General features: G+C 40.2%; 1 protein-coding gene across 5 annotated transcripts in view; it reads left to right on the plus strand.

The window, feature by feature from the left end:
• The window catches only part of tanc2a (tetratricopeptide repeat, ankyrin repeat and coiled-coil containing 2a), a 591,670-nt gene that overhangs the window by 434,673 nt on the left and 144,468 nt on the right, over positions 1-12,529 (plus strand). For 3 of the 5 annotated variants that reach the window (XM_052038520.1, XM_052038522.1, XM_052038523.1), the window contains 2 exons: positions 2,981-3,106; positions 10,473-10,508. In XM_052038520.1, the coding sequence (XP_051894480.1) occupies positions 2,981-3,106; positions 10,473-10,508 (162 nt within the window). The remainder of the gene's footprint in view (positions 1-2,980; positions 3,107-10,472; positions 10,509-12,529) is intronic. The other 2 variants (XM_052038521.1, XM_052038524.1) reach the window with 1 other exon arrangement.

Raw genomic sequence — 12,529 nt, forward strand, 5'->3', positions numbered from 1 at the left:
CAATGAGCTGTGAGGAGATATAGAGTGTAATGCTTCATCTGAAAGAAAACACACTGTAATGGAGACCTTTGGAAATCATTTGCTATGTTAATGTTATGCTTTAAATATTGCATTATATCATAAAATACAGTCAATAAATGCAGAGTAAGGAAAATAGTGCAATAGGGGAAATATTTTCAGCATTCACATTTCATGTGTGCTGTTCACATTTTACGCTGAGTACAAGGTGAATGTATTGACCCAAGTTGCTTGTTTCAGTTTTACTTTTCTGCTGAATATTACTTCATAGGCAAAATAGGCTGAGGCAGACAGTAGATAGTAGGTAAAATACTGTAATTTCCTGTAATCAGCAGAAAATATGTTTTTTTTTGTTTTGAAACATTATCCTGAAAATGTTCCTCTGAAAGCACTATTACACATTCTCTTTCTACAATTGCTTCAGTGGTTTCTTTTCGATCCACCATTTCCTATGAACATTTTTCACTTAAAATCAGTCTTCCTCCTTTTTCACATTTTAATGCTTATCTTAAAATTATTCAATTTAGTGACTAAAACATTTTCTATTAAGCCTAATACAACTGACAGATAGATAAATAGTTAAAGATTATTCCTATTGTCCACCTCTAGGTCACTCACACCTGAATATTTCCCCCTTAATGACAGATTCTGATGCACTTGGTTCACATTTATGTTAATCAGATGATTGGAGAAATCAAGTTAACTTGCTGGAGGATGTATATTGTTCAAGGGCAGGGATTGTGGCTTATGAATAACGAGGAGGAGCACAGCATATGCTATAGGGCCGGCCAGTCTTTCCTGTTTCATGTTGTTGGGTTGGCATATTTGATGGAAGGGGAGATTATCTGAGGCAGTGGCAACACTTCAGCGTGCACAAAAAATTGATTCTCGGTACTTGTGTACATTTTTGGAACAGTATAAAAGAGTTATTGGAAAAATTCCGTTTTGGACCTTGTTGGCAGAGATCTCGGGAATTGAAAAGTGAGCCAGTCTCGATGACGGGAGTCAGAGAACTTCTTGTGCACCTGCTGGCTCGATAGTCATAAAACCAGAAATTGCTGGAAGTACTCAGCAGGTCAGGCAGCATCTGTAGAAAGAAAGAGCAGTTGGCTTCATCAAGAGCGTATCACCACTGCAGTCCTAGTTAACCCAATCAGAGGTAAATCCTTTGTTTGATCTATCCCACAGCAACCTGTTCTGCAACATTAAAACCAATTTGTTATTTTCTCTTTTCTACTTCTGACAAAGGGACCCTGAGCTGAAACATTGACTCTGTTTCTCTTTCCACAGATGCGTTAACTCTGGTTCTCTTTCCACAGATGCTGGGTGATGTGTTGAATATCTCCTGCAATTTCTACTTTAATTTTGGGTTTTCAACACCTGCAGTTTCCCTTTGTTTTTCATTTCCTGGCCGTGTAGATGGTTGTTTGGAAGAGAATTGCCTGTTCTTAGCGGTGACAGGAAGCACTAAAGAACCTGGAGTATGGGAGGTTTGACACTTGCTGTATTCATTCTAATGTCACCAAAGGGGCATATTCATTTTCATCTTCAACATGTGTTGTTCTCCTCATTTGCATATCCAAAGAGCTGCCCAGTAAACCTAAACATTAGTCCTGATAGATTGTGCAATGGGCTAAATGCCTGTGAAGCTTCGTGCAGCCAGTCTCGCTTCTCACCCCAAAAATGGGCATATGCATGTCAGTTTCTGCCCCAAAGTCTCTGAAGCTCTGTGATACGAAGATAGTTTGTGTTAGTTCAGAGAGCAGGTGTCTTGCAAGAACTGGAGTAAACTATATTTACCCAGTTCCTCCTGCATCCGCTCCAGGCCCCATCACCCTGTGTTTTTTTTCTGTCCCTTCCCCACCCATTCCATCTCTCCATCACCCACACACCTTTCACTGGGCCCCCTCCCCCCACTGTTCCCATCTGCCCACCCCACCTCCCTTATTTGATTCCATGCTTCACCTTCCTTTCCTATCTGATTCCATCATCTTCAGCCCTTTGTTGCCTCCACCTATCACCTCCCAGCTTCTGGTGCTATTCCTTCTCTCACCTCCTCCATCTGCCCATCACCCCTCCTCACCTGGATCGACCTATGGCTTACCAGCTCTTGCTCCACCCCTTCCCATCACCTCTTTATTGCTGGCTATCCCCCCTCTATCTAGGTGAAGGGTCTGAACTCGACTTTGACTGTCCTTTCCCCTCCACGGGTGCTGCCTGACCTGCTGAGCTCCTCCAATACCTTGTTCGTCACATTTTAAAAATTCAGCACAAATTAAAGCAAGTGTGTTTCATCACCTTCAATGAATAAACAGTTTCTAAATGTCAATGTTGGTATCATCTCAGACTACCATGTACAGTTTTAAGAAAACCTATAATAAATAGTGAGCAAAAGGTTTAATTTGTTCTGACGTTTCCAAGGTAATCTTAAACAAAAGCCTCTGAGCTGTGCTTCTGAGTTTTATGATACTGTATAAAGCCTTAAATTAACATAGTGTCTGCATTCCTGAATGTTCTGTATCTCTTAAGCTTTGACAAGTGTTTAAGTACAAATATCAGAAAATCTCATGATATCAAAATATTATTGGAAGAAGTTAATTTTAATTTTATTATTCTTGTGAAAGAGTGTGTAAAAAAAACCGAAGTGTTTAGTCTTGATTGATCTGCCTTAATTTGTGGTCTCCGCAGATTGGAGCACAATACCTGCAAAGCTGTTTGGTTTGCCCAGAATCACATTCTCAACTGCTGCTCTGTTTTTGTGAGTGTAAATGAAGGTCCTATATTCACTGTATTCCTCTCAATCAAACATTTTTGATGCAGTTTCAAACATCTTCTAGCCCAGTATGATTTGAACTATTTTTGTTTTGTCTTCAGGCAAAAACTCTATCTTTTAAGTTGACTTTTTGTTGATTCTTTTCATATTTGACTGTAACTTGGGGCAATGCTTGTTTTTTGTCACCAGCTACAAGCTCTGCCCATCTGGAGGACTTAGCTTATCTGGATGAACAGCGCCATACACCATTGAGGACATCTCTGAGAATGCCAAGGCAGCATGTAACAGGAGGTCGAACCCCACAGGACCTTCGAGGTAAACATCAGCAAATTTTATGTTGTTGCATTTTGTTTGAATTTTGTTCTCCAAACCTTTTCATCATTTCTACACTGTACAGTCTTTCCGACTGTCTACAGTAGTACACACAAGTGACTATATAGCCTCTGGCTTCTTATTGCTGCTTTTACTTTGACATAATAGCTTAAAATGTCAACACTTCAAAGTTAGTGCAACTCTGACCTGGAATACGCAGAACTGTATTAATTTTAAAAAAGTATCCATCTCGAACACCTGTTTTATGTTTGAAGGCCAGAAGGATGAGTAGTGTACTACCAGTTTGGTGTTTTGGAGTAGCTGACTCAAATGATGGGGGAAAAACAAACAAAATATGTGACTTGTACATGGAGAAGGAAGTACTTTCAGGTACTTTTCTATTTTGGTGTTTAACAATTGGTCTTATTTGTATCCCTCTATATACTTTTTTGAGAGAGCACTACTTCTTCACTTGAACTGTCAACTCCCTAAGCAATGTGGCTGTCATATGACCTGCCCATAGGTGGTTCATATGTCACTAATTAGTTGCCCCTAGGTAAACAAGAATGACTTGCCTATCAATGAATATAGAACATAGAATAGGCCCTTCAGCCCACAATGTCTGTTTTGTTTTCACTATTGTGGAAAGAACCATCTCATTGCTACACAGTGCATTTTGTCAGTTATACTTAATGTTAAACATTGGGCACTAAGATAGAATCCTGGATATGCGTTCATTTTCCACCACTCAGGTCTATGTATGGACCGGCATACCACTCCACTAGATTACCAAGGAAACATCTGTTAAATGCAGTAAACTGATCTAGTCAAAAAAGATTAATTAAAAAAAACCAATTCTGTGAAATAGGTGAAAAAATAGATTTAGCAGGCCAAATCATAGAAATTGCAGTTGGCTCTTCCATCACTTGTATGAGATCATAACTAATGTGTCTTGGCTCCATGCCTTCCCTTCATATTTTTTAATAACTTCAGCTAGCAAAATAAAGTCTCTTACTTAAAATTGTTAATTTAGTTGGCATCAACTTTTATTCTTCTACAACCCTTTTTTTTGAATTTCCTACCTATCTTGTAAATGGGGTGGCTTTGTTTTTAAGTTGCATCCTCTTTGACCAGAGGAAACAGTGTATTGCTGAGGCAGTGTGAATGATGTAATCTGTTTGGGCTTCAGTAAGGCCTTTAAGAAGGTCCCACATGGGAAATTGTCCACATGGTTGGAGCCCACAGGATCGAAGGCATGTTGGCAAATTGGATCCAAAATTAGCTGCTAATAGAAAGCAGAAGGTGATGGTGGAGGGTTGCCTTTGTGACCAGAAGCCTGCGACCAGTGGTGTACAACAATGATCGGTGCTGAAGTCTTTACTGTTTGTCATATACGTCAAAAGATTCGGGTATGAATGTAAAAGGCATAATTAATAAGTTCACAGATTACTCGAGGAAAGGTGCTTTTGACAGTGAAGAGGATAAGCTACAGGATGATATTGACTGGTTGGTAAGATGGACAGAGCAATAACAGATGGAATTTAATCCTGATGAGTGGGAGGGCTAATAAGGTTAGGACATAATAAATGATATGGCCTTAGGGAGTATTGAGGAACAGAGACACCTTGGCATTGAAGTCCAAGGATTCCAGACAGTATGTGGCAGTAGAGTTAGATAAGGTGGCGAAAAAGGCATTCGGGATGTTTGCCTTTATTAAACAGGGCAAAGTATAAAAGAGCAGGGAGGTTATGATACAAATGTGTTAAACGTTGTTAAGCCTTAGCTGGAGTACTGTGCATAGTTTTGGTCACCACGCTATAGGAAGGCGACCAGAACCGAACACAATACTCCCAGTGTGGTCTAACCAGAGTTCTATAGAGCTGCAACATTACCTCGTGGCTCTTGAACACAATACCCTGACTAATCAAGGCCAACACACAATACACCTTCTTAACAACCCTATCAACCTGCGTGGCAACTTTGAGGGATCTATGGATGTGGACCCCAAGATCCCTCTGTTCCTCCACACTGCTGAGTCCTGCTATTAACCTTGTATTCTGCCTTCAAATTCAATCTCCCGAAGTATATCACTTCACACTTTTCCAGTTGGAACTCCATCTGCCACTTATCAGCCCAGGTCTACATTCTATCAATATCCTGTTGTAATCTACAGCAACCTTCTACACTATCCACAACACCACCAACCTTTGTATCATCAGCAAACTTACTAACCCACCCTTCCACATCCTCATCCAAGTCATTTATAAAAATCACAAAGAGCAGGGGTCCCAGAACAGATCCCTGCGGAACACCACTGGTCACCGACGTCCAGGCAGAATACACTCCATCTACCACCACCCTCTGTCTTCTATGAGAGAGCCAATTCTGAATCCACACAGCCAGGTTTCCCTGGATCCCATGCCTCCTGACTTTCTGAATGAGCCTTCCATGAGGAACCTTATCAAATGCCTTACTGAAATCCATGTACACCACATCCACTGCTCTACCTTCATCAATGTGCTTTGTCACATCCTCAAAGAATTCAATCGGGCTCGTGAGGCACAACTTGCCCCTCACAAAGCCATGCTGACTGTCCCTAATCAGCCTATGCTTCTCCAAATGCCCATAAATCCTGTCTCTAAGAATCTTCTCCAGTAATTTTCCCACCACTGAAGTAAGACTCACTGGCCTGTAATTCCCAGGGTTATCCCTACTCCATTTCTTGAACAAAGGAACAACATTTGCCACCCTCCAATCATCTGGCACTACTCCTGTGGCCAGTGAGGACACAAAGATCATCACCAAAGTCGCAGCAATCTCTTCCCTCCCTTCCAGTAATAACCTTGGCATATATCCCATCCGGCCCTGGTGACTTATCTATCCTAATGTTTTTCAAAGGTTCCAGTATATCTTCTTTCATCACGTCAACATGCCCTAGCGTATCAGCCTGTTGTACACCATCCTCACAAATGTCAAGGTCTCTCTCGCTGGTTAATACTGAAGCAAAGTATTCATTCAGGACCTCCCCTACCTCTTCCGACTCTGGGCACATGTTTCCTCTTTTATCCCTGATCGGTCCTACCCTTACTCTAGTCATCCTCCTATTCATCATGTGCGTGTAGAACGCCTTGGGGTTTTCCTTGATCCTACTCGCCAAGGCCTTCTCATGCCCCCTTTTAGCTCTCCTAAGTCCATTCTTAAGTTCCCTCCTGGCTACCTTATAACTCTCCAGAGCCCTGTCTGATCCATGCTTTCTAAACCTCAGGTAAGCTGCTTTCTTCCTCTTGACAAGAAATTCTACGACTCTTGTCAACCACGGTTCCTTCACTCTATCATCCTTACCTTGCCTCAATGGGACAAACCTATCCGGAACCCCATGCAAGTACTCCCTAAACAACCTCCACATTTCTGCTGTGCACTTCCCCAAGAACATCTGTTCCCAGTTTACGCTCCCAAGTTCCTGCCTAATAGCATCATAATTCCCCGTCCCCTAGTTAAATACTTTCCCATATCGTCTGCTCCTATCCCTCTCCAAGGCTATGGTAAAGGTCAAGGAGTTATGCTCACTGTCTCCAAAATGCTCTCCCACCGAGAGATCTGAACCTGATCTGGCTCATTGCCTTGTACCAGATCCAGTATCGCCTCTCCTCTCATCAGCCTGTCCACACCTGACAAACTCTGCCCCCTTTATCCCCTTTACACTAAAGAGGTGCCAATCAATATTAGGGAAGTTGAAATCACCCATGACGACAACCCTGTTATTTTTGCATCTCTCCAAAATCTGCCTCCTGATCTGCTCCTCAGTGTCTCTGCTGCTGCTGGGGAGTCTGCAGAATACTCCCAATAGAATGATCGCTCCCTTCCTATTTCTGACTTTCACCCACACTGACTCAGCAGACGATCCCTCCAGGACATCCTCCCTTTCTTCAGTTGTGATACTGTCTCGGATCAGCAAAGCCACTCCCCCACCTCCGTCCCTGCCCCTTTTGAAACATCTACACCCCGGAATATCCAGCAGCCATGCCTGCCCTTGCGACAGCCAAGTCTCTGTAATGGCCACCACGTCACAGTTCCATGTACTTTCCTATGCTCTAAGTTCATCCCCCTTGTTCCTGATACTTCTCGCATTAAAGTGGACACACTTCAGCCCATCCAACTGACTGCAATTTTGCCCTTTCAAATGCCTGTCCTTCCTCAGTCTTTCTACACTCTGCATCTACTTGAACACTAAATGAACCAACCTCTGACCTATCACTCTGGTTCCCATCCTCCTGCCAAACTAGTTTAAACCCTCCCCAACAGTTCTAGCAAACCTGCCTGCAAGAATATTGGTCCCCCTCCAGTTCAGGTGTAACCTGTCCCTTTTTGTACCTTCCCCAGAAGAGATCCCAATGATAAACAAATCTGAAACCCTGCCCCCTGCACCTATATACACACAAAAGTGAACCAACACTGAACAATTACAATGCCAAACTCAAATCTCATTAGTTTTTGTATTGAACTATTATACTAAGAAATGCCATATCTGTTTAAGTGCTGACCTTCACATCTCTCTCTATGAAGAGCGGCAAATTTAGAATATGTACATTACAAAGCTACATGTGGTGAAGTTTGTCTTGGTGCCTCCTTATCTTTTTGTTTTGCTGAAGAAAGATCATCCCTATCAATACTATTATATAATTGCCTCCCATTATGAAATTTCAAATAGCAAAGTAGTTTCTAGAAGTACAACTCCTTCTTAATGTGAGACACTGGTGTATTCATTTTAATTTTAATTTCATGCAAGACTGAAGAATATTAAAAAAATCTATCTCCTTTTTTTCTGAAAATAAAATCATAATCATTGGCAGCATCAAACTGTAGTCGTTAAGTTACTCGACCAGCACTTAATGATTGAGGAGTATGAGTTTGAATGCCACCGTGGCAATTGGGAATTTAAATATAATAAAATACACCTGGAAATAAAAAGTTAGCTTCAATAATAGCAACAATGAAGCAACTGTATTGTTGTAAAAATCCATCTGTTCCTCAAGGAAAGAAATCTGCATTGACTGTGCCCCCTTCCAACTGTAGTTACATTCTATTAGCTGAAGTTTTCAAGAAGGAAGAAAGGGATTTTATTTTGGTTCTTCTGTTTTTTTTTCTCTTTCTTTGGTGATCTCATTCAACTTAATCAGCTGGAATGATTGGGACTGTCTGAACCGCTGACGGAAAATCATTTCTTCCTTGTTTCTAACCCTGATGTTATGTTGAACTAGACACGTTAGTCAAACCAAGCAAGTAATTGGGTGATATGGGACCAAATCTCATGAATTTGTAAAAGTGGGAGTTGCGATTATCTTTAAATGCTTGACGAGCTTTTTTGTTTTTGTATGACCTCAAGATAGGAAGTGACATTTATTGTATTTTGAAAAATGGAGGGTTTTCACCGATTATCATAAAGATGTTTACATAATTGAAACTAGAGGAAAATGAAATCATGTTTGTAAATTATTGAGTCATGTCTGTTTCACCTTTCTGTGCAGTGAGCTGTGGAATTGCAATGGATACAATGTCATAAATCGACAATGGAATAGATTTTTTTTTTCCAATTAAACTACGTTGTGCATTTGGCTGAAGTGAAAGGATAAAGAAAGCCAGGAAGTTTAAAACAGGCTACACATTTTCTTGCATCCATTTTGAATTCCTGTCTCAGTCCTTATGGGCAGTTAGAGTAGGCTGATTTCCACCAACCCATTCCAACTGCCCATAAGGCTCAAATGAAGTTGGTAGTTAAATTCAAAACTAACTTGTGAATATTTTTATTTTGAAAATTGAATTAACATTTGCAAAGCATTCACCCCCATCCTCCTCCGCTTATTTGTCACATGTCTAATTCCAGTATTTCTCTCCCTTCAGATTTTCTTACTCTCTGGAGTTTATGCAGTCTTACAACTTGACAAGTGATGGAGGTCTACAATAGTGTTTTATCACCCTTGTGTGGGCACTATTAAATATAAAGGGATTTAACTTAAATACCTGTATTTGGGGTAAAATAGCTGAGTGTGTGTTTAGTAGAGCGGTGACCTGCAGACCTATGGACCTCAAGATGGAAAGGTGGGATTAGGCTGGAGAGCTCTCTTCTGACCTGCACAGACCTTAAGGGTCAAATGATTGAAAAGACCATTAAGATGTTAGATATATGTAATAAGAATTTTCAAAGAAGGATTGAGATAGTGCAGATTTGAAAGGCCTGGCCTGTAAATCATAGTGCACTATAGTACATCAACCATCATTTTGGTCGTGAGCCTCCCTCCGCAAGCTTCTGTACGGTGGGAGGCCCAACCTGTGTTAGTTACTCTGCCTTTTGGGACTGAGTCTGGGTCAGGGGATCTGTGAGGAGAGAGAGAGAGAGAGACAGCAATCAGCAGCCAGATTACAATTGTGGGATTCAAATCAATCATCAGAGGAGCAGAAGGTGGGGCTGGGGATGTGTTGGCCATCATGGTTGGGAGGGGAAGTTTTGTTACTCACCCAGAATTTGGGCCTGAGGATGCTGTGGATCAGAAGATTGGGATGTGAGGTGATGCATGGGATTCTTTTGGCCATTGCAGCTTGGGGTAAGGGTTGAGAGGTATGGATTGGGACTTCCGTCAGTGGTCTTGAGAGGATTGGTCTCAGGTGATTGGACTATTGGGCCTCAGAGGATTTGAGAATGATGTTAGATGTAAAATCAGGGCCTGAAGCAGCCTTTTACATGTTGTTACTTTTTCACTTCCATTAATAATTCTATAAATCAAGGAGGGTTTAAGTATAATCTTAGTCCTCTTTTAATTTTGTCATAATTTAATCTAACAAATGTCAATCTGGTTAGTGTGCACATAAACCAAGTTGAGAACATGTCATTTTGTCAATCCTGCACAAAGCTCCTGTTGCAGTGATGAAGCTGTGCACTTGTTTATCTGTACTTATACAGACTTTTGAGAAAGTCACTCTCTATCTATGGTGCAATCCTGCTTATTTAATAATGCTTTCCGTGCTTAGTATTTGCGACAATCTTTTAATTAAAAGTTGCACAGCAAGCCATTGAAGCTACAGCACCTAAGTAAAATGAAGTTTGTCATCTCAGCTGATTCTTTCAGCAAATTTTGTTCTTGTTTCAAAGCACATAGCACAACATCACATACATGGTTCTTTAATAGTAGAAGAAACCTAGAAAAAGGCTCTACCATTTGCTACATTTACGCTGAAGAAAGTATACCAGCTAAATATTAGAGTTCCTTCAAATCCCATGCTTGAAATTTGATGCTTGTTTGTTATTGTTCTTATGCTTGTGATTTTTGCTAACATTTTGCATTACTTTCTGGCTTTTCCCTAATTTTTGCTTTAGCCTCCACTAATGCCCATGCTTGGCACACTCACTCACGTAAGTTACAATTCTTGGTGTAATCTTTAACTGTTTCATGACTGACTTTTAATTTGTAGCTAGAAGTGGCATATCCAGCAGCTACAAGCTAAAATATGCATGTTTCTATGAATGTTATTTCTCAGTTATGATAGTAATTCCCTTTCTGCAAGAGCCAGTGTTGGGAGGCTATTGAAAGGGGAACGACTATCATAACTGCCTTTACTTATGCACCTTTGTACTCTGTCTTTTGCTTCAAAGGCAAAAAAAACCCAGACTTTTGAGAAAAAATGTGGCCAAAGAGCAGGTTTTACTGCAAAATGTATAGTTCCAAACTATCTCATAGTGATTTCTACTGGAAACTAAACCCATGATTTACTAATTGACTTGAATTCATAAATTATAACATAATGAAATCAGAGTAAAATATTTTGAAAACTGATCAGATTTGAAGAGTAGCTTAAAACAATAATCTGTCACAAATTGTGAAAATGGCTCTATGCATCTTCCTCCTCTTACAGCTCTTTAGGTATTTACAGTAGAAGTAGTGAAAGGAAATTGATCATCCAGCTCAATATAAGGACTAAATCTGAGTTTTTCCTTTTCTGAATAATTCAGTTATAGATTAAGGTAATGGATTTACAAAGTACAGCTTATCTTCTCCTACCAGCGATATAGCCAATTTTGAGTTTAAGTCTTCAACTAGGTTGTGTCTATTTTCAGTCAGCACACTGTCTGCAAGGTGATTCTTCAGTTTTGTTGTTAATATTATGTGTTGAGTCAAATGTTGCTTGGGGACCAAATCACCTTGAGAATGAGGTTTCTGGGTGAGGTTTTCCGAAAATGATAGCAGTTTGTGAAAGTGATAATTAATAGAATAAATGGATGTAACCAGGGTGATTTATAGATATTTCAGAGGAGAAGTAAAGAAGGCAGAAGAAGAGGCAAACAGAGCACATGAAAAAAGACTTTCAACCAATATAAAACGGAATGCAAAATTATTTCATAGGCATGTGACCAAGAAAGGGGTGGTGAGTGGAGAGGTGGGGCTAATCAGAGATAAAAAGAGAAATCTACTGACGGATAAAGAGGGTATGGCTAAGATATTAAATGGGTACTTATCATCTTCTTTACCAAGGAACCAGATGTTACTGGGACATTGCTCAACAAAGTTAGATGTAGCTGAGCACGACAGAGGCTGAAAATTGATAAAGCAAGGCTAATTGTACTTAAAGCAGGTGAATCACCTGCTTCACATTGGATGCATCCTGGATTGCTGATAGAAGTAGGAGAGAAAATTATTGAGCCACAAGGATGGCGCCCGAGGATTGGAGGATTGGAGAATTGCAAAAGCAGTTGAGAGATAAACCCTGCAACTATAGGCCAGATAAACATTAGGAGTGAAGAAAGTTTTAAAAATGTTAATTAGAGACAAAATTAACAAATTTGGATTGATTATGGAAAGCCAGCATAAATTTATTAAAGACAAATTGTGTTAAATTAACTTAATCAAGTTTTTTCTTCATGAAATAACAGAGAAGGTGTGTAAGGGCAATGCAGTTCATGTGGTGTATATGGACTTTCAAAAGGTGTTTAATGAAGTCCATGTAAAGGGCTTGTCTTCAAAATTGAAGGGCATAGAATAAAAAGAACTGTATTCTGCATGACAGGAAGCTGAGTCGTGTTGAAAGGATTGTTTTTTTGGACTTTTTTGGGAAGTATACAGAGGGTTATCTAAGAAGTCAGTACTAGGACCGCTCTTTGTCATAATATATATTTATGACTTGGGCTTGGGTGTATGTGGCACATTTTCTAAATTTTCAGATGACACAAATCTTGGAACCATAATGAACTGTGAAGTGATGGTAATAAATTTCCAGAGAATACAGGTAGGCTGGTGGAATAGCAAGTGAAATATTTTGCTGAGAATGTCAAATTTTAAATTTTAGTAGGAAGAACAGGAGTGGGAATATAAAACTGCAGGGCACCATTCCAGAAGGTGTAAAAGAACAGTTGTTGAAAGTGACAGGGCAAGTTAAGAA

Source organism: Pristis pectinata, chromosome 25 (genome assembly GCF_009764475.1).
Source record: "Pristis pectinata isolate sPriPec2 chromosome 25, sPriPec2.1.pri, whole genome shotgun sequence".
In the NCBI taxonomy this organism is placed as follows: domain Eukaryota; kingdom Metazoa; phylum Chordata; class Chondrichthyes; order Rhinopristiformes; family Pristidae; genus Pristis; species Pristis pectinata.